This window comes from Nyctereutes procyonoides, unplaced genomic scaffold (assembly GCF_905146905.1).
Source record: "Nyctereutes procyonoides isolate TBG_1078 unplaced genomic scaffold, NYPRO_anot_genome, whole genome shotgun sequence".
Classification (NCBI taxonomy): domain Eukaryota; kingdom Metazoa; phylum Chordata; class Mammalia; order Carnivora; family Canidae; genus Nyctereutes; species Nyctereutes procyonoides.
This window is the reverse complement of record NW_026575135.1, coordinates 71,875,830-71,899,894: the sequence shown is the minus strand read 5'-3', so window position 1 is coordinate 71,899,894 and position 24,065 is coordinate 71,875,830. Positions and strand designations below refer to the sequence as shown.

The following is a 24,065-nucleotide window of genomic DNA, read 5'->3' as shown; positions in this document are numbered from 1 at the left end:
TGATCCTGGAGACCCGGGATCAAGTCCCACATCAGGCTCCCTGCATGAAGCCTGCTTCTCCCTCTGCCTGTGTCTCTGCCTCTCTCTCTGTGTGTGTCTCTCATGAATAAATAAATAAAATCTTTAAAAAAGAAAGAAAGAAAGAAAGAAAGAAGAAAGAAAGAAAGAAAGAAAGAAAGAAAGAAAGAAAGAAGAAAGAAAGAAAGATCCCCCAAATGCATTGTCAGGGAAGAGAGCACAGGAGAATGTGTACAATATGCTGATGAAGACAGAGGGGGGGAATATGTATTTCTAGTTCTTTGTCTTTGCATGAAGCAGCTCTGGAAGAATGGACAGGAGGTGAATACAAGCAGCTCCTTATGGGACAGGGGCACATGGGGCACTCGCTCTTCACGTGGCTGTGTTTTGTACATGAGCATGTGATACCCCAGCACCCTGCACTCTCCCTGACCCCTGACTTAGTCACTGGCTACTGTCTCTTCAGGATGCACAGCCTGGCTCCTGCCACCCAAGCATGCACTCCCATGATCACAGCATGTCGCCCCCAGCGGGACTGAGCTCTCGTGCACGCTGAGCCCCCGGGCCTGACGGCTGAGTCTCTAGGTAAAGTGTCTCCTGTCCTCAGTTCTGAGCACAGACGGCACCACCCCTGCCCCAACCCTTCTCTGTGCTTCAGGCAGCCTGGAGCCCTTACTGGAGGAAAGAGGAGGCTGGTTTGTGCCTCTAGGGGTCCCCGTGTGGAGGCCAGGGGTGGGTTCCCACAGCCTGGTGCATACCAGCACACCTGCAGGAAGGGGCAGGAAGACTGGTGGGCCTTGACCACAGCTCTGACTTCACCTACCCTCTCTATAAAGGGAGCCATTACCCACCTCTCCCCTTGCCTGGGCACACCCTGTGGAGCACGTGCCTCAGTAGAACAGTCTGTCTGCACACATCTTGTCTGCCTTCCTCCACCGGCTCTGAGAAAGTGGGCTCGGTCCACAGTACCTAGGACAGTGCCACTCCACACAATAGCCAAGGGAGGGAGGCACCCAGAGACTGTAGCAAGAAACTATCCAGGAGACTCAGTTGGGGACACAGTGGGTGGCTGGAGGTCAGAGGGGTGACACCGGCAACCTGTCCACTCTCGACATCCCTGTGGATCATGATGGTCTGGTCTCCAGCCCCACTCCAGCTTCTAGCCTATTGTCCCAGAGCAGAGCTGAGTCTGAGCCCACCTCCCTCCCCATGTGCCCAACATTCCACATCCAGGCCCCAGTGGCACGCCAGGCCTGGAGGTGTTCTGGGTGCTTCCCAGCTCATCTCTTGAAGAGGTAGCATCCTGGCCTCCCCCAGGAAGGTTTCTCCCACACTGGTAGACCACCCTGTCCTGCAGAGAGGTTTCCAGAATCACCTTCACCCATGCTATTGGCTCATCTTTGTGAAAATTGGGCTGGGATCCAGGGCAGCCCCAACACTGCAGGGAAAAGGTGCCCGGTATCCAGGAGGAGGCACCACACTTTGCCAGCCCCATGTGTGTTCTTTCTTGTGGAGTGAGGCTTCCACACAGGGCCATGGGCACAATGCAGAGCTGGCGCCCACTCCAGAGCTGCCCAGCACTCCCCAGTGGGCACAGGCAGCCCCCTGTGTGCCCAAGTGCACGGCAGCCTCCCCACCGGGTTGGCAGGAGGTGGTTTTGTGACATTTTATAGTTTCATCAGCTAAGAATGGAATACTTCCAGCACTGCTGGGGAGGTGAAAATAAAGTTGCCTCTGTTGCCGGGGCCAGGGCTGGGCAGGCTGCCATCCACACTGGTTCCCAAGCCACCCTTGGGGGCCTCCTCCAATCCCCCCAACATCAGCTCTGACTCTGCACATCCTGACTCTATTTTCAGGGCCAGATAACCCAGAGGTAACAGGAGACAGACAGAAATGGGCCTGGGTCCCCATCTGTGATGGGCACAGCACAGGCCGGGTGAGCAGGGTGATGGGGAGACTCTGTCCCCTGGAAGGTCCTGGTAGTGAGCCCGCGGGACTCCATAGTTAAGAAGGTGGGGGTGACTTCAATGTCCAGCCTGGGGAATGGTGGTAAAACAGACACGGGCTTGGCCAGGACTCACCGCCATGAGCACCTTGAAGGCTTAGTTCAGGGAGACTTGCACTCAGGGATATGCAGAACCTGGCCGAGGAAACACAGGTCCAGGGCACATGCATGGACGGGCAGCTGCTGTGAGCCAGACCCTCGACTCACTGTCCGCTCAGAGCATGTGCCCCGAGCCCCCGCTGGAGGAGATTCGGGTGGAGACGTCACCATACAAACACTTATGGGGGCTTTCCTCTGCCCCCGGCACCACAAGCCGTATGTCCAGTGCCCCCAATGCCAACAAGGAGAATCTGGTGACACCCACTGGGGGTCGGGCCCAGCCTGGGTCAGGGTTACTGTAGGGAAGAAAGGGAAGGCTTCATCGAGGAGGAGGTGGCATTTCAGCCATGTCCAGAGGGATGGAAGTGTGGACACGGTGGGAGAGCCTTCCCATGGGGGAGACAGCTGAATGGGCCAATGGGTCTGAATCACAAAGAGCCTAGAATGCCAGGCTACGGAGGGGTGCCTGCAAGAGTCCCAGTTTACACAGGTTCACTCAATGGAAAAGCCCACACAGCAGTGTGCAGGTCCTCACCCAACGAACTCAGGAGTATGCCCACTTCCCTGGTGCTCTGTGAGCCAAGATGGCCCCAAGAGTGCCATTCTTCCAGCTCAGGGACCCCAAGGTGGAAGAGAGCTTCCACCAGGGTGCCATCTGAACCCTCCAGGTGGGATTAGGCCCAGTCCTGAACTAAGAGTTTTTGTGGCCAGGGGCAGGGGCAATGTGTTAATTATCTAAGCCTTGTCAAAAACAACCTTCCCCAGGGGTAGGAGTGGAAAGAGTCAGTCCCTAAGTGGCTTGGACAAAGAGTAGAGGAGGGTTGGTTCCTGATGGATGCTAGGCTGTGGGGGAGGGATCCCCAGCAGCCCTCCCAGGAAGTGATCACTAGGTTTGGATAGGCATCAAACCAGGAGGAAAGGAGGAATGACCACCGAGCCAGGAGCCCAGAGGAACCAGCGGGGCCCAGCGCAGGTGTGCCTCAACTGCTCCTCTTACTGCAGACAGGCATGCCCCGGACCCTGAACACCTCCGACATGGTCACTCCAGGCAGCCTTGGCCCACCCCCCACCAAGCCCACGGATGGCGAGCCGGTCGGGCAATCCCTCCTGGATGGAGCTCCCTTGTCAGCCTCCCTGGACACCCTGATCCAGCACCTGGTGCCCACGACTGACTACTACCCTGAGGTGGGTGACCTACCCGGCGGGGTGGAAGGGCACCAGGGAGTGGGCTCCCTTCCACCAGGCATGGGGGAGACAGTAGGGCTGGGGCTGGTCTTGTGAGTACGTGCTGCTTTCTCTGTGTCCCCCTAGAAAGCCTACATCTTCACCTTCCTTCTGAGCTCCCGCCTTTTCATCGAGCCCCAGGAGCTCCTGGCCCGAGTCTGCCACCTGTGCATTGAGCAGCAACAGCTGGACCAGCCAGTGCTGGACAAGGTAAGGGGCAGGGCAGGGGGCCCATGAGTAGATAGACATGCCCCTGACATGCCCTCATGCATCAGCCTCTTGGAGTGGTAGTGATTATCTTCATTCTCCTGAGGAGGAGCCCACAGGGGGCTTCTGATATGTCTGAGGCCCAGAGCTAGAAGGGACAGAGTTGAAGCCATTAAGCCCTGTGGGAGCCCCTGAGCTCACACCATGCCCAGAGCCCCACCAGTAGGACCCTTGCCATCTGGGATGGCCCTGCAGCATCTGCTGGGCTTCCTGCCCTCTGCACACTCTGTTCCACCCTGCCCTCCTCTATAGGTTCCCCATATTCACTCTGTCTCTGGTCAGATCCCAGGAATTGTGACTCTCTATTTATAGGTATGTCGATTGAGCTCTGCTGCTATTGTGATAGAAACCCAACTTCAACTGGCCTAAGATAAAGGGACTTTACTAGCTCATGGAACTGCAAAGTCTCAAGTACCACTAGCTCCTGGGGGCTCAAATGACCCCAATGGAAATGTGGTCTTTCTCCCTCCAACCCTCTGCTCTGTTTTTTTCTGGGCCGGCCTCACCCTCACTTGGGCAGGTTCTCCTCACACAATGACAGGTGGCCTCTGTCACTCCAGGCTCACCACCTACTCTTCCCAATTCAATGGCAAGAGCAATCCCCATTCTAAACAGGTTCCAATGCAAGTCCCGATCTCATTGGCTTAGCTTAGGAGACATGTTCATCTGTGAACCAATCACTGTTCAGGTTGGGGAGTGTACCATGTACTCTTTGACCAGCACTGATCTGGGCCCATGCCAGGGGACCTGGGGCAAGGACAGCTGCTTGGGGATGAGGGCTGGGGATGAGGGAGAGGGAAACCCCCAAAGCAAGCTGAGATGTTACTATCACAGAGAGAGAGATGGAATGCCCAGCAGGCAAACACAACAGAGGATACTGCCCCAAATGTGTCTGTCCCTTGCTGTTCCCCCATGTGGTCAGCCCCCATCCCTATGTCATGTCCCTGTCACCTGACCCAGAGAAGGCACAAGGGACACCTCCTTTGGCTACCAGAGGCACTGCCCTAGTAGCCCAACCCCAGCTAAGGATGCACAATGAGTGGCCAATGCGCTAGCTGATGGGGTCCTGCCTCTAGGCACCCTTCACCTTGCGAGGATGCTCCTTGGCTTGGCTTGCAGGCCCGGGTCCAGAAGTTTGGCCCCAAACTGCTCCAGTTGCTGGCCGAATGGACGGAGACATTCCCGCGGGACTTCCAGGAGGAGTCGACCATTGGGCACCTGAAGGATGTGATGGGCCGCATTGCCCCCTGTGATGAGGTAGGCAAACCTAGCACAAGTCCTACACCTGTCTGCACCCCTGCAGACAAGCCTGTTCCTGGGGCCAGCCTCAGGGCCTTCCCTCATCTTCTCATCTGTACCCTGCAGCCCCTGTAAAATCAGCCCTTTTCTCCATCAGGAAATTAGGCCTGCAGAGCTGGCAGGGAAACCAGGCCTCTCTCCTCCCCCGCACTCATACATGTCATCAGATGGCAAGCGAGGAAGGACCTACTCTTGTGATCAGGCCCATTGGTCAGTGACCCATTAGGCTGGCCTGGAGAGCCCTGGTTGGGGCAGAGGAAGAAAGAGGGGGCCCCCCTGTGGCCAAAACCACATCCCAAGGTACCACCCTAGTACTCTAGTGGCTTGGAAGACAGCCAGTGTAGTGGGCATCAGGTGCCTCTGTACCCCACTCTACCCTGTTCTCCCAGCTGTATTACTCTGGGGGTAAGACCCTTAAAGGTATAAGGAGGACAAAGATCCCCCCATCTCAGGGTATGGGTCAGAATACAGAGCAGGAACCTGTGAAGCAGAGGGAGGTCTCCTGGCACAGTCAGAAGAAGCAAGTGTAACAGAATCTCCAGAACAATTCTCCAGCAGTGCTCCAGTGGCCAGCACTGATGTGTTCCCTAGGACAGAACACAGCAGGGGGGGGTGGGTGGAGGATGCAGGTCAGTTGCCCTGGGAGGACGCTGAATGTGGCAAGCTGGTAGCTAGTCATGTGCCTCAAAGTGGGTCAGAAGCGACAGAGCCAGGTGCTTGTGAAACAAAGGAAAACTGCCAAGGCAGGATGGGCAATAGGGAGCCATAAAGCCCATAGCCTAACAAGCTCAGGGAAGGAGACCTTGCCTATGGGCCACTTCATATAGCAAACAAGTGACTTAGCCACTCTGAGGGCTCAGTGAGATGAGGGTCATCTCTTCCTCCTCCATCTCCTCCTCCTTCTTTCTTCTCCACCCCTTTCTCCACCCCCCCCTACTCCTCCTCCTCTGCATCCCCTAATCCACCTGGGGATCCTGACACTTGCCTTAGGATGCAGCAGGATATAGGGTCAGAGAAGACTCAATGATTGGATAAATCAAGAAGGATGGATTAGAAGCAGGGAGGGTATGCTGGCTGACTGGATGGATAGTTAGCTACTTTGATGGATGGGTAGAGGGGGGAAGATAGATGTTTGGATATTCTGATAGGAAGATGGATATTTGGTATGAGTGGATGTGGAAAGATTGATGAGTGGGGAGGGGGATGGATGGATGGATGGATGGATGGATGAGTTGATGGATGAATAAGAATGGATGGGTGGATGGATAGGTGGATGGGTGGATGGGTGGATTGGTGGATAGATAGTGAGTGGATGAATAAGGATGGATTGGTAGATGAGTAGATGGATAAATGGGTCGGTAGCTGAGAGGATGAACAAATAAGAATGGATTGATGGACGGGTATGTGGATGGATGAATAAGGAAGAATGGATGGGTCAATGGATGGATGGGTAGATATGATTAGATGAATGGATGGGTGGATGAATGGATGGATGGATAGATGAGTAGATGAATGAAGAAGTGGATGGATGGGTGGATGGGTAAATGGATGGATGGGTAGGTGAGTGGATAGATGAATAAGAATGAATGGGTGGATGGATGAATAAGGGTGAATGGGTAGGTGGATGGATGGGTAGATATGTGAGTGGACAGGTGGATGGATGGGTGAATGGATGGATGGGTGGGTGAATGGATGAGTAAATAAGGATGGATGGATAGATGGATGGATGGATGGAGAGATGAATGGATGGGTGGGTGGGTGGTAGAAGGTTGGGTGGGTGGGTGGATGAATGGGTAGGTGAGAGGGTGAGTGAGTGGGTAGATGGATGGATGGGTGGAGAGATGGAGAGTTGGGTGGGAGGGGGAGTGGGTCAGTGGATGAATGGGTGGAGGGATGGATAGGTGGATGGATGAGTGAGTGGCAAACATTAGGAAGGAAGGAGGAAAGATAGATGAGTAAATTGGGATGTGGGTATCATATAAAAGGAGAGATGGGCCCTAGCAGATGGGTGGATGCAGGGGTGGATGGATGAGGGTGTGCAAGGAGATGAGAGTCTCCTGCTTGAGCCCCTCTCCCCAGGAGGTCTTCAGGAGAATGAGATCTGAACCATCCACAAGACAAGACAGAACCATCCACCCTTGTCAGGCCTGCCTCTGCCAGTGCTGGAGCCGTTTCAAAGGCAGACCTTACCCTTCCAGCTGTGGTGGTAGGGATGGTTTAAGTCCTGCCTGGTTTCCTAGAGAAACAGGGCCTCCTTGCCAGCCCCTTAGAGCTGTCAGTCCTGCCACCAGGGCTGTGCTGGGAAATTCTTTCTAATCACGCTGTGGATGAGAAATAAGTGAGGCTTAGGAAGGGCTGTTGAGGGCAGCCATCCAACAGGTGTGGGTGTTCAGAGAACAAGCTCATTTGTTAACCTGGGATCCAGTCAGGTGTGCTGAGCACTGTGGGCTGGAATGAGGGTTCCTTGGCCCTACGCCCACCCACCCAGGCCCAGGCCAGGGGCGCTTCCATGTGTCTTTGAGATCTCCAAGTTGCCCAGTTGCCCTTAACAGAGAGCAGCCACTCCAAAGTGATATCCTCTGGGTGCTGCCTCCCCTCCCCTGGAAGCTGCAGGTGGAATGTGGGTGGCTCCCCTTCCAGCATGGACGGCAAGGGCTCAACCCAGAAAGGAGCTGGTCTGATCAGGCAGGGCCAGTAGGACTCAGAGCATGAGGTCTGGATGGGGTCGCCTGAGCTCACTTGGATCCAGGCTCCAAAACCACAGCTGTGTGGCCTTGGGCAAGGCGCTTCACCTCTCTGAGCTTTGGTCTCTTCATCAGCAAAACAGAGAAAAACAGTTGCCACCACACAACTTTTTGGCATCATGTGCACTCTTATTTTGGCACTTGGTATATGTGAGCTGTGATGAGGAACAAATTGTTTCCAAAATTCGGGTGTTTGGGGCCTACTTTTAAGCTTTTACTGTGGAACATTACAAGCATACACAGACAGAGAAAAACAACCATTAACTCCCGTGATTTCATCACCTAGGCTCAACAATCATCAGCATTTTGCCAAATTCACTCCTTCTATCCCTTCACACATTTCTCCCTCCCACCAAAGTATTTTTAAACATTGCATCTTTGGCTCCAAAAATATTTCAACATTTTGCTGTAAAAGATTTCTCACACAGGGATCGGGTCAGATGATATAAAGTGCCATGCGCAGGTCAATGAAATGAGCCCGAGTGTTTTCAGAGCTGTGTGTCTTTGGGCAAGTTACTTGACCTCTCTGAGCCCTAAATGTCCTTCTATAAAGAGGGAGGGTGATCAGGGCTATGAGATAACAGTGGGGCCCAGGGAAGAAGAGTAAACAGCATGGGGCCAGGGGCCAAGGGGGCTTCCTCATCCGAGGACCAGAAAAAGTACCACCTCTCGCATCTGCTGCCCCCGCTCCTGAACCCCCATGTCCTTCCTTCACTACCCACCGCCTGGGAACAAAAGGCCAGAGAGGAGCTGAACAAGCCCTACTCCATGACCAAACATGGAAGCTTCCCCAGCATCTGGCGGTGGCACCGAGGTACCTGCTCAGGGCCACCCTGTGTGAGGCAGGGAAACCAGCCTTGGAGGGGGTACTGGTAGGTTGGACTCAGTAGTCTGGGTTCAGGGAGGCCAGTGCCGAGGCTGAGGATGGGAATCCAGGGAAGGTTGCGAGGTCCCAGCTCCAATAAGGGAGACCAGACAGGAGGACACTGGTGTCCTGGCCACACCCGCTGGATCAGCTGCAGAAGAGCTGTACCCTGGGCCCTGTGGGGGACTGGCTTGCTGTCCCCTTTCCACGACTACCTGCTGGGCTGACCCTGCTGCCCTCAGAGGCCCCCTCGCCCAAGGACACAGGTGGTCAAAAGCTGACACTGAAAATAACTGTGGCAGGTGAGGAGCTTCTGCCCACACAGGAGGGGGCTGAGCCCATTGCAAGTCTCCTGGGCTCACTGAGGTGGGATTTTCGAGAACTTCAAAGATAGAGGCCCATGGCTGTCCAGGCAGAGAAGAGGCTGGATAACGACAGCCTTCATCCCTGGACGACCCCTGCACTTGAAACCCAGCTTCATGTATGCAGCAGGTGGCTCCGTGGATTGCATGCGCATGAGCTACAAGGGGAAAGTCTCTCCCACGTTGGGCATGCCCCGGGACTCTGGAATCTGAATTCCTGATGGCGACAAGGGGAAGCCTCAGCATCCTCAGAGCCAGGTCTCTGGGTCTGCTCAGACGTACCTAGATCTCTCAGCTTCTATCCATGATTCCCAGGGTGTAGGAATCATGAGACAATGAGAGAAGGTGAAAGAGAAGGATAAATGCCATCCCCATATTCAAAGGGGGTATAGAAGATTCAGGAAAGAACCAACGGATAAGCTTGAGGTGAACACCACCAGAAAAATTCTAAAGGAAACAGAAAATGATAATCATTCGGAGTACTGGTTTAGTAGAAACAAGTCTTGGGAAATTATCTGCGTTTTTTTTTTAAGATTTATTTATTTATTTATTTATTTATTTATTTATTTATTTATTTATTCATTCATTCATTCATGATAGACACAGAGAAAGAGAGAGAGAGAGAGTGAGGCAGAGACACAGGCAGGCTCCTTGCAGGGAGCCCGATGAGGGACCCAATCCCGGGACTCCAGGATCGCTCCCTGGGCCAAAGGCAGGTGCCAAACTGCTGAGCTACCCAGGGATCCCCTATCTGCGTATTTTTAAAAGAGGGTAAGCACATGGTTCTATCAAACTACAGACACAAACACAGTGTGCCCCTGACCTCAGAGGGGCTCCACGGTCTACGCTGGCAAGGCCGACCAGCCAGAAGCAGGTGAAGGCCACATTCATCCAATCGGCACATGTGTGTGAGCCCTTCCCATGTCCTTTTTGCTGGGGATGAGCAGAGAGTGACCTGGTCTGATCTTCATGGAGCTGGTAGTGCAAAGAGGAGATACACGATCCCCTGGTCCACGCTCAGCCAAGGGTTGAAGGAGGCCTGGTGCTCTGAGGTCCCAAGGATGAGAGGAACATGCAGGGAGAGGCTGCACAGGCCCTGCCGGGGTCTCAGGCGAGAGGAGCAGGAGGGGCCTGTGCCTGGAGCACTGAGAAGGGTAGCAGGGGCCATGTGGAGGCCACCAAATGTGGCCGGAGCTGACTTCAGGAATCCTGAGCCCCACGGGGCTTCTGTCTTTGCAAAGGCACTGGGGCATTTTAAGGAACACGTTAGATGTGCATTTTCAACAGACCTGCTCTGGCGGCAGAGTGGAGTGGAGAGGCTGGCACAATGCGCCCACCCCACCCCCTGGCCCAAGGGCCTCCTGCAGCCACAGGGACACAGCAATGGCCTATACCACAGACACAAAGCACGGAAATGGCAGGAAGCAAAATCAGGAGGTGGCCACCAAGGACAAGGGGAGTGAGAGGTCCACTCACACACACTGGGTGGGGGTGGCCCCGTGGCCGAGTGGCTCCAGAGCTCAGAGAGGCTGCATCTGTTCAGCTGGATGCTGTCCATGCAGACACTGAGTGACACACTGGGACATGAGGCAGCATGCCTAGGGACAGGGACAGACTGCAGGGAACAGAGGGCTACACAGAGGCAGGGCAGCAGAAGGACGGTGCAGAGAGGCCTGCCCACAGCCTGAGGCAGGAGGGACCGGAGGCAGGTGCAACCTGGGACGGGGCCCGGGGATGCCTCCCTCAGAAGGTGGCCATGAATGAGGCCACATGGGCCAGGGTGGAGGACAGGGCATTGGGAGGAGGGAACATGATGGCAGTGTGGCCGCCCAAGTGAGGAGAGAGATGGGGCCTGGATGGGCATTGGGGCTCAGCACGCACTCAGTTCCCTATTTTCCCAGCATGCAAACGAGAACCGGACTGGCAATGTGCCAACCACACTCTCAGACTCAGCAGAGTTGTTCCTTCCACAGGTGACGGATGGAAGACTTGGACCTCAGTTTACCCACATACTGTCCAGTGGGCCTGCCCCCACCAAGGCTCTGGGAGCAAGATTTAGGGTTTGGGTTTGGTTGAGATTAGCAGCCTCCTGTCCTGGTTCCTGTATCCCAAAGGCTCTTGTCTGAGGCCCCTTGACAAAGAAGCACTTCCGAGAGTGCCAGATGATGCCACCTTGGTCACCGGAGCTCTGGGCACCAACAGTGCTGGACTTCCCAGCCCCCTGGAGCCCTGTCAGGCTTGGGGAAGCACTGAAGCCTCCCATGCACACTTGGCCCAGCTAGCCAGATGCCCCACCTGCAAGCATTTTTTATGTGTTTCAAAGCAGCATGAGAAAGCACACTTTTTTAAAAAAAAAAAAGATTTTCTTTATTTATTCATGAGAGGCAGAGATATAGGCAGAGAGGGTAGCAGGCTCCATGCAGAGAGCCTGATGTGGGACTTGATCCTAGGACCCCGGGATCATGACCTGAGCCAAAGGCAGATGCTTAACCACTGAGCCACCCAGGTGCCCTGAGAAAGGACGCTTCTATCCGACGGTATCCGGCCGCACCAGCTCCTGAGCATCTGTTACCCTCCCAGGCCCCTGGGGCCACTGGGCACCCTCCTGCCTGCCTGATGGCTCATCATTGCCAGGAGGCCAGGCCCAGACACTTTCCACTGCTCCCAAGCCAGTTCCCCCTGGCTTGTGGGGCTTGAATCAACCTCTGGGGGCGGGGGGCATTTGCTGACCAGTTTGGGGGTTTCTCCTGTGGACAACTGATCAACCCCTTGGAAGCATGGGCGTCAAGCTCACTAAACACAACCATGTCCAATGATGTCTTTCTTGGAGACAGGGGTCCCTCAGGGGGAAATAGAGCCCATGCCAGGGAGGGTGTGGGTATGGGAGGGCAGGTGCCCTCCAGGTCACCACACCCCATCCAGGGTGGCCCAAAGCAAGAATGCATCCGTGCCAGCTGCACGGTGAGATACTTTTGTCAGTGTGAGCGATTATTCAAGGCCTACAGTGTGCTCAGAGCCAGGCCTCGATCTGCCGACACAGGGGGCCGCTCAGGCTTCCCTGCCCCTGCCGAGCTGCCACTCTAGTGAGGTGGTAAACAGCCCTGGTCATCTCCCACGGTGGTCCTATAGGGAAGTCACAGAGGGTGACCTGAACAAGTACTGTCGGGGCACAGATGGGGCTATGTCACTGGTCAGGAAGGCCTCTCCAAGTCAAGAGAGAGGAGGGCCTGGGTGGGAACCCCCATGACAGCTGGGCAAAAAGCCAGTACCAGGGGCAGGGCCCATTCCATGCCTTCCTCCTCTCTCCCCGCCTCTCCCTGGTGGCACGCCCCAGCCTGCCCCACAGCCCAGAGAACTGGGGCAGCCCTGGGAGTCACCCTCCCTGGCATGGGCTCTTCTGGTAATCCTGCAGCCTTTCCCCACTGCCCTGGGCTGGATCCTGCTTCAGGGTGGGGACAGGAGCAGGCACCCCTAGCCACAGCTCACATCCCAACTGGCCCAGAGCCTCAGACGCTAGACGCGAGGAGATGGGTTTGAGGCATGAGCTCCTCCCTTTCCACCTCCCCTCCAGGCCTACCGAAAGAGGATGCATCAGCTCCTACAGGCTCTGCACCAGAAGCTGGCGGCTCAGGGCCAGGGCCCAGAAGGCGTGCTGGGTGCCGACAAACCCATCTCCTACAGGACCAAGCCGCCAGCCTCCATCCACAGGGAGCTTCTTGGCATCTGCAGTGACCCCTACACTCTGGCCCAGCAGCTGACCCATGTGGAGCTGGTGAGCAGGCCTGTGCCATCCTCTAGCCAGACCCAGAGGCAAGGACAGCTGAGAACCAGCCATCCCTGGTCCTCACCTTGGCTCAGCGTACCCCAGGGCTTGAGCCCGTCACAGCAGGGCCAGCCGGGCACCTCTAGGATGCCCTGGCTCTGGAGCAGTCTCTCACCTTCCAATAGGAGGGCTGCACGTGCTAGGCCTACCCAACTTTGACCCTTGGCCTGCCTGAGAGGATGGGCCTAGGACAGAGGAACTGGGTCCCAATCCTGGCTCTGCCACCCCCTGCTGTGTGAGCTTCCTACCACTGGTGTCTTCCCTACCAGGGCCTCAGTTTCCCCATCTAGGACTCACAAAGACTGCACCCACCCACCTTCTCCTTCTGGAGAAGTCCGATAGGCTGGACTCTGGATACATGCAGCCTAGCCTTCAGCATGTTGGATTCCTTGTACATGCAGAGGCCAAGGGGCCTGTCCCAGACAGAGGGGAGGTGGGGGAGTAGGTTTCTTCTCTTTTAAACCTCTGCCACCACCATTTATGGCTCCCTGACTGCTTTCTGGTGTTATACTCAGCACTCTATGTGTACTATCTCAGTTCATCTTCCCACCACCCTGTGTGGAAGGTGCTATTATTATTCCCTTTGAATCAATGAAGAAACAAAGGTCCAGAGAGTTTAAGTGACTTGCCTGAAGTCACACAGTAAAAGGGACAGAGCCAGGATTGAATTCTAACCCAGACCCTGGGCTCTTGGCCACTAGGCCTCCCCTGGAGGAAGCAGGTAATTACCCAGTTTCCAGCCTGGTGTCCTGGGTATCACACCTCCCAAGCACCCCTTTTGGGGACATTGCCTCCTGCCCCCCATGAGCTAGGGACAGCAGCCCTTGGGCATGGTTTCAAGCTCTGTGACAACCCAGAACGGGGTTGTGGAGCACTTGTGAGAAGGGCAGGTGTCCAGAGACCCTCCCGGGGTGGGCTGAGGGAACCTGCAGGAGGACATGCCAGCCCCCCAATGCCATGCCCTGCCCATGGGTCCCCCCCTTCCCGACTCCTCTTCTCCTTCTGGTGCAGGAACGGCTGCGGCACATCGGGCCTGAAGAGTTTGTCCAGGCTTTTGTGAACAAGGACCCTCTGGCCAGCACAAAGGTAGAAGGCCCTTGGACAGGCCAGCCCACTGGGCCCTCGGGGGAATGCCACGAGTGTCAGCTGGGCGAGCTTCCGGGGGGCCCAGAGCAGAGCAGATGGGCTTTGGGGAGCTGTGCCCACTCCATCCCTGGCCCTCCAGCTTGCCCCCCAGCCCGAGGGCCTCAGACCCCGACAGCCCTGAGTCCTGGGGAAGCCACCTGTCACCAACCCAGCGGGGGCGGATGCGGGGTGGGTGTGGAGCTGAGGCCGCTGGGTCCGGAGGAGAGGGGAGGGCGCCCCAGGTGCGCTGCAAGACCTCCAAGCTCTCTGGGCGCGTTTCGGTGGGCGCTGGTGCCCTCCAGGGGCCACCCGGGGTAGCGCGCTAGTGGGCTTTTGCCCTCTGGCTTAATAAAAGAAGAGCAACTCTATTTAGAATGCATTTTCCCCTCTCAGATAAGCAAAGATTAAGCATTGTGGGTATGTAGGGGAAGAAGCACACGCGTACATGGCTGGTACAGGGTGAAACTGGCACGGCCGCTTTGAGGGGCATCTTGGCAATAGTATCAACACTTGAAATGTACACTCCTGACCCCAACTTTATGCGCCTAATAATTTATCCTACGGATATACACACGCACGTACACGAAGATGTGTGCATGAAGATATTGTGCACTATTACGGCCAAAGGCTAGAAGCAAACTGTCTTATCATCCTTGGGGACTCAATTACAAGTTATAGTATATCCACATATGGAATGCTATGCATCTATTACAAAGAATAAGTGACTAGAAGTATAGAATACCCAGATCCACTATAGAGAGAAAAAACTAGAGTGAAGGTCAGGACAAAGAGGATGTGGCCATTTGTGTAACGACAAAAGGTGGGTGCGTGATACCTGTTTGCACAATCCATGCCTGTGAACAATCTCTAGGAATATGGGTTACTCGCAGGAGCCCAGCTTAGGGGTGGGGCTTGGAGTGGAAAGGAGACTGGGCCACTCTTAGCTGGTTGTTCTTTATGTTTGGTTTTGCTTTGGGGTTTTGGCCATCTCCAAGAATTACTTAAGTTTTGTGAAGTACATCTAAGATTGCACGTGACCTCTCTTCACCCATCTGTGGTAGATGGACATTTGTGGTGTTTCCAGCCTCTTGATTATAGATACTGCTGCTACAAATGTTCTTACATGTTTCCCTGTACATTGGTGCGTATTTTTCTAGGGCATCAGTTCTCAAATAATTTGGATTTAGGATCCCTTTAGACTCTTAAAAATTATGCAGGACCCCCAAAAACTTGGTTATGTAGATTATATCTACCCATATTCATCATATTAGCTTTTAAAACTGATAACTGTAGGGCAGCCCTGGTGGCCCAGCAGTTTAGCACCACCTTCAGCCCAGGCTGTGATCCTGGAGTACTGGGATCCAGTCCCACATTGGGCTCCCTGCATGGAGTCTGATTCTCCCTCTGCCTGTGTCTCTGCCTCTCTCTCTCTCTCTCTCTCTCTCTCTCTCTCTGCCTCTCATGAATAAATAAATAAAATCTTAAAAAAACTGATAACTTTTAAAGATATTTATTTATTCAAAATAGCAATAATAACCTATTACAGCTTCACATAAGTGGTATATTTTATGGAAATAACTAGATTTTCCTAAGTAAAAAATTCTTGGGAAGAATGATATTGTTTTACAGTATTCTTACAAGTCTCTTTAATAACCAACATAACAAAAAGACAGCTAGGTTCTCTTACCTGCTTCTGCATTCAATCCCTTGATGTACATTATTTTGGTTGAAAATCCAACCTCTCACAAATATATAGTTGGAAAAGGGAAGAATATTTTACAGCATTTTCAGATGAGTGAATATTTTCCTTTGATACTATGCTAAAATTCAGCAGGTTTGTAAAGATTAATTGCAATTTGGAATCTGAAAATATACCAGTGGACTTTCTGTGCTCTATTACATTAAAATCCATTGGTCCATCTTGCATCTTGAATGGATCTTTTGCTCCTGCATGATATTACAACATCATACATCGGACATTTGGAAACTATGAGTTCACTGAATTGGGCAGATCCTCCAAATGTTGGTACATTTCATTATACAACATTTTTAAATCATATCCACTAAAATCATTACTGATCTTATCCTTCCAAAAAAAGCCCTTGAGTATTGGGAAACTCTCAAGATCACAGAGGAAGATACATATTTTACAAGTTCCCAATTCTCTGTTGAGATCTTGAATTTTAACATTAGCAACAAACACTATCAATTGTTTTCTTGAAGTGACAGGCTCATTTTGTTGGTTTTCAAGAAAATATCAACCAAATACTGAAGTCCGAAAAACCATAGTTGGTCAATCCTTTGAGTAGAAATGGTGTTTCATGAGAAAAGTGGCCAGTACTGCTCACAAGTCTATCACACTACTGCTTTTCCTCAAGACTTGACTTCTGTATGCAGAAGTGCTTTTATGTACTGCTTTGTCATGTAGAATATCAAAGAGATGTGTGCACAAGATTGAGATTTGATAGGATTGAAAAGTTTGCTTCCTCGCGGACATTCTGAAATCACACTCAATTTTTTTCTTTGACTATGAACATGTGATAGTGAAGAACGTAATGACCATGAGTATGGTTTGATGACTCTGCCTTGTTTTGGGCTATGTTGGGAGCGATTTTACCCACTATTCTTTTACACATCTGTGCAAATGTCAACACACTGGAAAGATAATGACACTGTGTGAATATGAAACTGGTTGTGCCCTTGAAGAATTGTCACTCCACAATATACCTAAGAGGGAAATCACACTGTCACAGGCGATGCCAGGTGAGGCTGTACCCATCAGCACTGCCAGCAGGGAGGTATTCCTTCTCCACATCTTCAATGACACTTAAAATTGTCAAACTTTTACGTATTTGTCAAACTGTTAAAGGGAGCATCTTTTCATATGTTTTGAACATTCCTGTTTTCTGTGAAATGCCTGTCGTCCAGTTTCCTATTGGGGTGATTTGGCTTTTTCTTGAGTATTTTAAAAGAGGTTTTTTTATTTTTTTAATATTCTGTATTTTTTAAAGATTTTATTTATTTATTCATGAGAGACACACAGAGAGAGAGGCAGAGACATAGGCAGAGGGAGAAGCAGGCCCCCCAAAGGGAGTCCAATGTAGGACTCAGTCCCAGGACCCCGGGATCACAGGCTGAGCCTAAGGCAGACGCTCAACCACTGAGCCACCCAGGCTGCCCTGGTGTTTTTAATTTTAAATTCATCAAATTCACTAACGTTTTCCTTTATGTTTTTTTAGTGGGGAAGGGAGTAAGAAATCCCTCCCTACACCCTACCCAGCTCATAAATATAATCTCTAATGTTTTCTTCTAGAAGTCTTAGAATTTTGCCCTTCACATTTAAGCCTTGGATTTAAAATTCATTTCGTGGATATGGCCTGAATTGGAGATCCACGTTCATGGTTTTACCACACAAATAGCAACTTTTCCTACACCATTATTGATGTATTGTCTTGCTCACTAATACGCCCCAACGGTTTTGTCACTATCATATGTCAGGTTCAATCAACATGTGTAGATATGTTCCTGGACAGTCTGTTCTGTCCACTGGTCAATTTTTCTATCTCTGTATCAATATACACTATCTCCATTATTGTGGTTGTATGATAAGTTTTTTCTCATTTTCTAGTGAAGGAAAGCCTCTGGTTCTTCTTTACAAGTCACTGAGATATTCTTGGTCTTGTTTTTCTATTTGAAATTTTGTATCCCTTGTCAAATTCAGTGAAAAATATTACTGGGATTTTGTTAGAATATATGAAATATGGACCAATTTAGGAGGAATTTGCGTTTTCATGATACCGAGTCATCCGACCCATACAAATGGTGTGTCCTGCCATTTACTTAGATCTAATGTTTTACTTTCTAATGTTCTATAACTTTCTCCATAAAAATATTAAACAGATTTAGTTATATTTTCCCTCTGAGTTCCTTATGCATATTTTTGCTATTATTTATGGCATATTCTATTGTACTTATTTCTGAACTGCTTCTGTCATTTAAGGAATGTCATCAACTTTTGTATGTCAACTTTGTATCTGATGATACTGTACATTCTTGCTATTTCTCATAGTTTTTCTTAATTCTTTGGTGTTTTTCACATATACAGTTACATCATCCAAGAATAGTGACAGTTTTTTCCTTCCTTCCCAATCCTTATTCTTTTTATTTTTAGTGTAGTCATACAAAGAATCCTCCACTGATATGAGATGGACATGAATAACATATGGGTCCCATGTTGTACATCTCTGAAACATTAGGATTATTAGTTGTTGCAGAATAATCCAGCTAAGTCTGACCAAATTTGTTTTTCTTGCTTATTGTGCTAACTAGCACCCCTGGCAAAATATTTAAGAACTGTTGCTAACTGACATCCTTCTTTTGTCTTTATTTTATTTTAAGATATTATTTATTCATTCATGACAGACAGAGAGAGAGAGGCAGAGACATAGGCAGAAGGAGAAGTAGGCTCCCTGCATGGGGCTTGATACAGGACTTGATCCCAGGACCCCGGGATCACAGGCTGAGTCAAAGGCAGACGCTCAACCACTGAGCCACCCAGTTGCCCCTTTTGTCTTTATTTTAAACAGAATATTTTTACATGTCACAATAGAGTATGATGTTTGCTCTGAGATTTTTTTCAATGACCTATATCAGCTCAAGGAAGTCCCATGGTCCTACTTTGCTGAGAATTCTTATCACGAATGATTATTGCATTTTATCAACTATTTTTTTCTGAGTCCATTAACCTTATGTTCTCTTCCCTTTCAAACTGTTACATGATTATTTTATACAGGAGTCCCCCTCTTTATCTGTGGGGTATATGTTCCAAAACCCCCAGTGGATGCCTGAAATCATGGATGGGACTGAACCCTATATATACTACATTTTTTACTACACATGTTATGATAACACTTATGAATCAGGCACACTAAGAGATTAACAACAATAACTAAAAACCAAATAGAACAATTATAACAGTATACTCTAATAAAAGTTATGTGAGTGTGGCCCCCCTCTCTCAAAATATCTTATTACATTGTACTAACCCTTCTCCCTGTGATGATATGAGATGATAAGATGCCTACGTGATGAGATGAGGTGAGGTGAAAGCCATAGGCAGCGTGATGTAGTATTAGACTACTACTGGTCATCTTGCTTCTGGACCATGGTTTATGCCAGGTAATTGAAACCACAGACAACAAACCATGGATAAGGGGAGATCTATTGTATTAGTTGGGTTTTTTTCTTTTTCAATGTCAAACCATCCTGGCATTTTTGGAAAAAAAAATGAAACTGAGTTGTGATCATTATCTTTTTTGTACACCCTTAGGCTCAATTTGCTCTTATTTTGTTTAGGATTTCTGCAACTATAATCATGTGATTGACTTGTCAGTTTCCTTTCTGTTCCCGTTCTTGTCTAGTCTTTGTTTCTCTCTCCCTGTTCTCTGTTCTGTGTTCCTGGACCATTTGGTAGAATTTGCTAGTGAAACCATCTGAGTCTAGTATTTCCTTTTAGGGAAGACTTTTATGTAGCTGTTCAAGATTTTCCTTGTTTTAGTAATTTTAGGACTATTTAGGCTTTCTATTTCTTCTTTACTCTGTTTAATTTATATTTTTCCAGAAAGTTGACTCAGTCCTCCTAACTTTTCACATTTATAGACGCAAAGTTATTCACAATATTCTCTAGTTATCTTTTCAATCTTTCACACTCATATTCACAACTAATCTTTATATTTATCTCTCCATTTCTTCATCAATCTTACTAAGCATGCATCAGGGTTTTTTTTTTAAGATTTTATTCATTTATTCATGAGAGAGAGAGGCAGAGACATAAGTAGAGGGAAAAGCAGGCTCCACGCAGGGAGACTGACACGGGACTCGATCCCGGGTCTCCAGGATCAGGCCCTGGGCTGAAGGCGGCGCCAAACCACTGAGCCACCCAGGCCGCCCCATTCATCAGTTTTAGTAGTCTTTTCAAATAAAGAGTTTCTGGCTTCATTGACTCTATAGAGAAAAAAATGAAATAGTGAAGAAAGATGCAACACATAGAGTAAATCTTTATTATTTCCTATCATCTGCTTTCTTTGGATTCTTTCTTTGTTATTCTTTTTCTAATTTTTTATGTTGGATGTTCAGCCTGTTTTTATTCTTTCTTCTGTCCTAATAAAAGTATGAAAGACTATTCGTTTCTTTCTAAATGTATTTTTTATTTTCAGCCTCCAAATTTTGTCTTTCAGCATTCTCATTTTCATTTCCTTGGTGACTTTATCTTTGACCCATAGATTATTTTTAAATGTGTTTTTAGGTTTCTATTTGAAAAGAATACACATTCTCATATGATTGAGTGCAGGCAGGCTTCCAGACTTGTTCATTAACTCAACTACGTAAATTGTGTTGCTTAAATTTATATTTATAACTGTTTTTTTAATCCCCATAGTCTATGCATTGCTGTCATTGTGTTAAAATCTCCCACTGTGGCAATATGATTTGATTTCTTCCTACAAAGGAGTTTACCCTTCTGACTATATTTGCCTCCATATTTTGAGGCTGTGTTGTTAGGCACAAGCAAGTTTAGATTTGTGACCTATTCTTGATTAATCAAATCTTTTATCATTATGCAGTTACCCTTGAATCTCCTCTGGTGCTTTTTGCCTTAGAGTCTTTTTTTGCCTTAAAATCTACTTTGTCTAACATTAGTACAGCTATGTGATATTCATTATATATATTTTTCAATTTTTTTACCTATATCCTTGGGCTTGGGGTGTGCCCCACTACTTGAAAATAGCAAGTAGCTGGAGTTTTAAAATTATAGCAACTGTAATTACCGACTTATATGGGTTCAGTTTTACCACCTTCTGTGCATCCTTCACTTGTCTTCCCACCTCTTCCTGTCTTTTCTCTCCTTACTGTACTTCTTTTGGATTAATAGATCCCCTGTTCCATTTTCCCCTCTACTTATCGAAGGTCACACTGAAAATTTCAATGTGGATATTGAAGTCAACTTGAGTTTAATCTGTTAAATGGTGGTGCATTTATGCAGTTGAATTTTTTAAAATATTTTAATTTATTCATAAGAGACATAGGCAGAGGGAGAAGCAGGCTCCCTGTGGGAAGCCTGATGTGGGACTTCATCCCAGGAGTCTGGGATCATGGCCCGAGCAGAAGGTCTCATGACCTTCGTGATCATGATCCCCCTGGGATCACAACCAGAGGCTCAACCACTGAGCCACCTATGTGCCCCTGCAGTTGAATATTTTACCTCAATTGAAAAATTATATTTCCAAGGGATATTTTATGGCATGAAAAAGTTCATGTGGAAAAACATGGAAATATATATATAATTATATATAGATAGAAAGAAGCCCACATACAGTTGACTCTTGTTATTTAACATGATTATATCCCATGATGTCATCATGAACATACCACTGCAGTAAATACCACTGCTCCCAAGGGAAATACAGGGTTGGATCCCTTGCAAGCCTCACACCACATTTACATCAACCAGTCCATACATAGCCTTGCATTGTGTGTGTGTTTAGCTCAAAAACACCTTATTTAATATATATTGTTCTTCCAATAACATTGAACTCATAGCCAGCAGTGCCATGACTCATGTCTGAGTGAAGCTTATCTAACACATATTTTCTCCTTAGGGCACATCACAGCCTTCAAATGCTTAGAAGCTTTAGTGCTAGTGCTTGGAGCGCTTTAAGCAGGGAACTCACCATCGCACTGAATAGACCACAAGAAAAAGAAAGACTTGTTCACAGTATGGGAGCTGAAACAAGAAACCAGGTTGTCACTTAGCTCAACCTCAGCTGGGAACACACAGGCACTTTGGGTGACTCAGATTTTTTTTGCCACCCTGCACATATCCATGAATGACAGTGAAAGTGACAGGAATAGTGATTTGAGGTCACAAATATATTTTTAGCAAGCAGACATATTCACAAATACAGAATCTATGAATAACGATAATCAACTGTGAGTGGGGTATATATATACATATGCAATTACATATTATGTATATCATATTAAATTATGTCTTTGTATAGAAAAAAGGCTGAAAGGATATACATCAAATCACTGATATTTGTAAATGGTTTTAAGGTTCCAGCATTTTCTGGATTATCTATAATAACAACAAACTGATTTCATTCCAAAAGTTGACAGAGAGACTGAGTATGGTCCTTGTGTCTTTCCTAGCCTTGTTTCAGTGAGAAGACTACTAATCTGGAGGCTTATGTGAAATGGTTCAACAGATTGTGCTACCTCGTGGCAACTGAGATCTGCATGGTGTGTAAAAAGCTGGTGGGGGGGGGCATGACCTGGCACAGCCGAAGGAGACCAGGGACATGATCTAGCATAGCCAAAGGTGGCAGGGGTTGGGGGCAGGTCCCTTGGAGGGAACCAGAAGGGTATCTTGAGCCTGTCTGTTTCCAAGCCCAAGATCAAGCTGAGCACCTCTCTGGGACACCAGGTGTCACCCAGCTTGCATGCAATGACATTTCCCTCTGGGTAGAGCCTGGCACAGATCCACTGGACTCTGACAGAGAGTGCCAGGGACCACTTGCCGAAGGTGTAAGAGGCAGTTTACTGCTCTGCCAAGTGGCTCTGCTCCCTCCATCTGTGCCTGTCTGCCTTGGGTAGGCCCGGCCAGCAGCCATGCTGTGTTTGCCTCTCTCAGGATTTAGAATAGAAATGACCCAACCTTTAAGAATTGGGAGATTGTACATGTAAAGTCCAGGTCTCCAGCTTCTCCCAGAAATCAGGAAGACTTGTCAACACCAAGCCAGATGCACGAGTCACAAGTCATGGTCCCTTAGGACCAGACCCTGTTTGCTCTCTTCACTTCCTTAGACTGCAGGGATCCTCCTCCAAGCCCCCCTCACCATAAGGTGAAGCCCTAGGGCACTTTTATCAGGGAATGATTGGAAGCAACTTAGGTGCCAGGTGGAGGTCTCCAGGAGCAAATGCTGAGATAGAAATTGGGAGAACAGAGAAAGGGGCAGGAAGGCTCAGAAGGAGAAGCTGGTCTGCGGTGCCTCAGCCTTGGGCTGAAATGCTTGGCCTCTATCCCCCTCCTTGCTCAGCCATCACTGTCACCGCATAGGCTGCCTGGGAGGGACAGGAAGGACCTCAGGAGGGAGGCTTTCTGAAGGTGGTTCAGGCAGCATGTCTCATGCTTCTTGGTAAAGACCACTGCTGCACATAAGTCGGGCAAGCTAAATCTGTATGGGGAGAACAGAAGATAGGGTGCTCAGGCCCCCCTGCTTCCTGCATTTCCATGTCTGGCCTGACAGCTCAGATGGGGCTTTACTTGGGCAAAGCTGGGCTGAACCTTCCCTGGAGTTGGGCAGTGCTTCTCCAGGATGGCTGGGGGGATGATAGAGATTGTTTGGAGCCACCAGAGAAGTCAAAGTCCCAATCACTTAGCCGTAAGCTGGAGGTGAAGTCATGCAGTCATTTAACAGAAAACAGTGACGGGGCTGCTCCTGGGATGGGACCTGGGTCAGTGTGTGGCCCCAGTGTGGGGAGAGCCAGCTTGATGCTGGGGGGCCAGGCGAGGGAGCCATGGAATGTGCTGGAGCTGGACCTGAATGTCACTGAGAGACTGGCCCAGGGTCAAGGTGGGGACGTGTCAGAACTGAAGCTCCCGTGCCCTGTCCCCAGCCGGCCAAGAAGAAGCAGAGGGCCCAGGTGGTGGAGTTCTTCATCGATGTGGCCCGAGAGTGTTTCAACATTGGCAACTTCAACTCTCTGATGGCCATCATCTGTGAGTAGGCTGGCCAGGCTCCTGCTAGGAGCGCCCCCTAGAGGCCGGTGCTGGCACACGTGGGCGAGGGGCAGGGCGGCAAGCCTGGGCACTTCTCTGGGCAGGGTGGGTGCAGTGAGGAGCACATTCCCTTGCCCCCCGAGGTCCCGGAGAGGTGCCCCTTTGGGGCAAGTTTAGCCTCCTTGGGGAGCTTCGCGGGTGCTTGGCCATATGTCCCCAGATCCAGGGAGAGTGGGGACCCAAAACAGAGCTTGGTCAGGGTGCAGGGCCAGTGTGGCGGGGAGTGGGACAGGGGCCTGCACAGAAGCCAGGCTAACCCGGACACAGTGGCCACCAGCACCTGCCCACCCACCGTCCCGCCATCTGTGGCAGGCTCATCCTGCTGGGGCCACCCCCCAGTCCCCCTGCCCCAGGGAGTAAGCAGCCTGTGACACCTGGAGATCCCCCCCCAGCCCC

The 24,065-nt window shown here is 49.9% G+C and overlaps 1 protein-coding gene across 3 annotated transcripts in view; it reads left to right on the top strand.

Moving 5' to 3' along the window:
- The window catches only part of RASGEF1C (RasGEF domain family member 1C), a 78,309-nt gene that overhangs the window by 42,600 nt on the left and 11,644 nt on the right, over positions 1 to 24,065 (top strand). For 2 of the 3 annotated variants that reach the window (XM_055302251.1, XM_055302253.1), the window contains exons 2-8: positions 3,125 to 3,307; positions 3,434 to 3,556; positions 4,733 to 4,870; positions 12,455 to 12,655; positions 13,718 to 13,792; positions 22,040 to 22,129; positions 23,507 to 23,609. In XM_055302251.1, the coding sequence (XP_055158226.1) occupies positions 3,131 to 3,307; positions 3,434 to 3,556; positions 4,733 to 4,870; positions 12,455 to 12,655; positions 13,718 to 13,792; positions 22,040 to 22,129; positions 23,507 to 23,609 (907 nt within the window). In that variant the 5' untranslated portion in view covers positions 3,125 to 3,130. The remainder of the gene's footprint in view (positions 1 to 3,124; positions 3,308 to 3,433; positions 3,557 to 4,732; positions 4,871 to 12,454; positions 12,656 to 13,717; positions 13,793 to 22,039; positions 22,130 to 23,506; positions 23,610 to 24,065) is intronic. The other variant, XM_055302252.1, reaches the window with a different exon arrangement.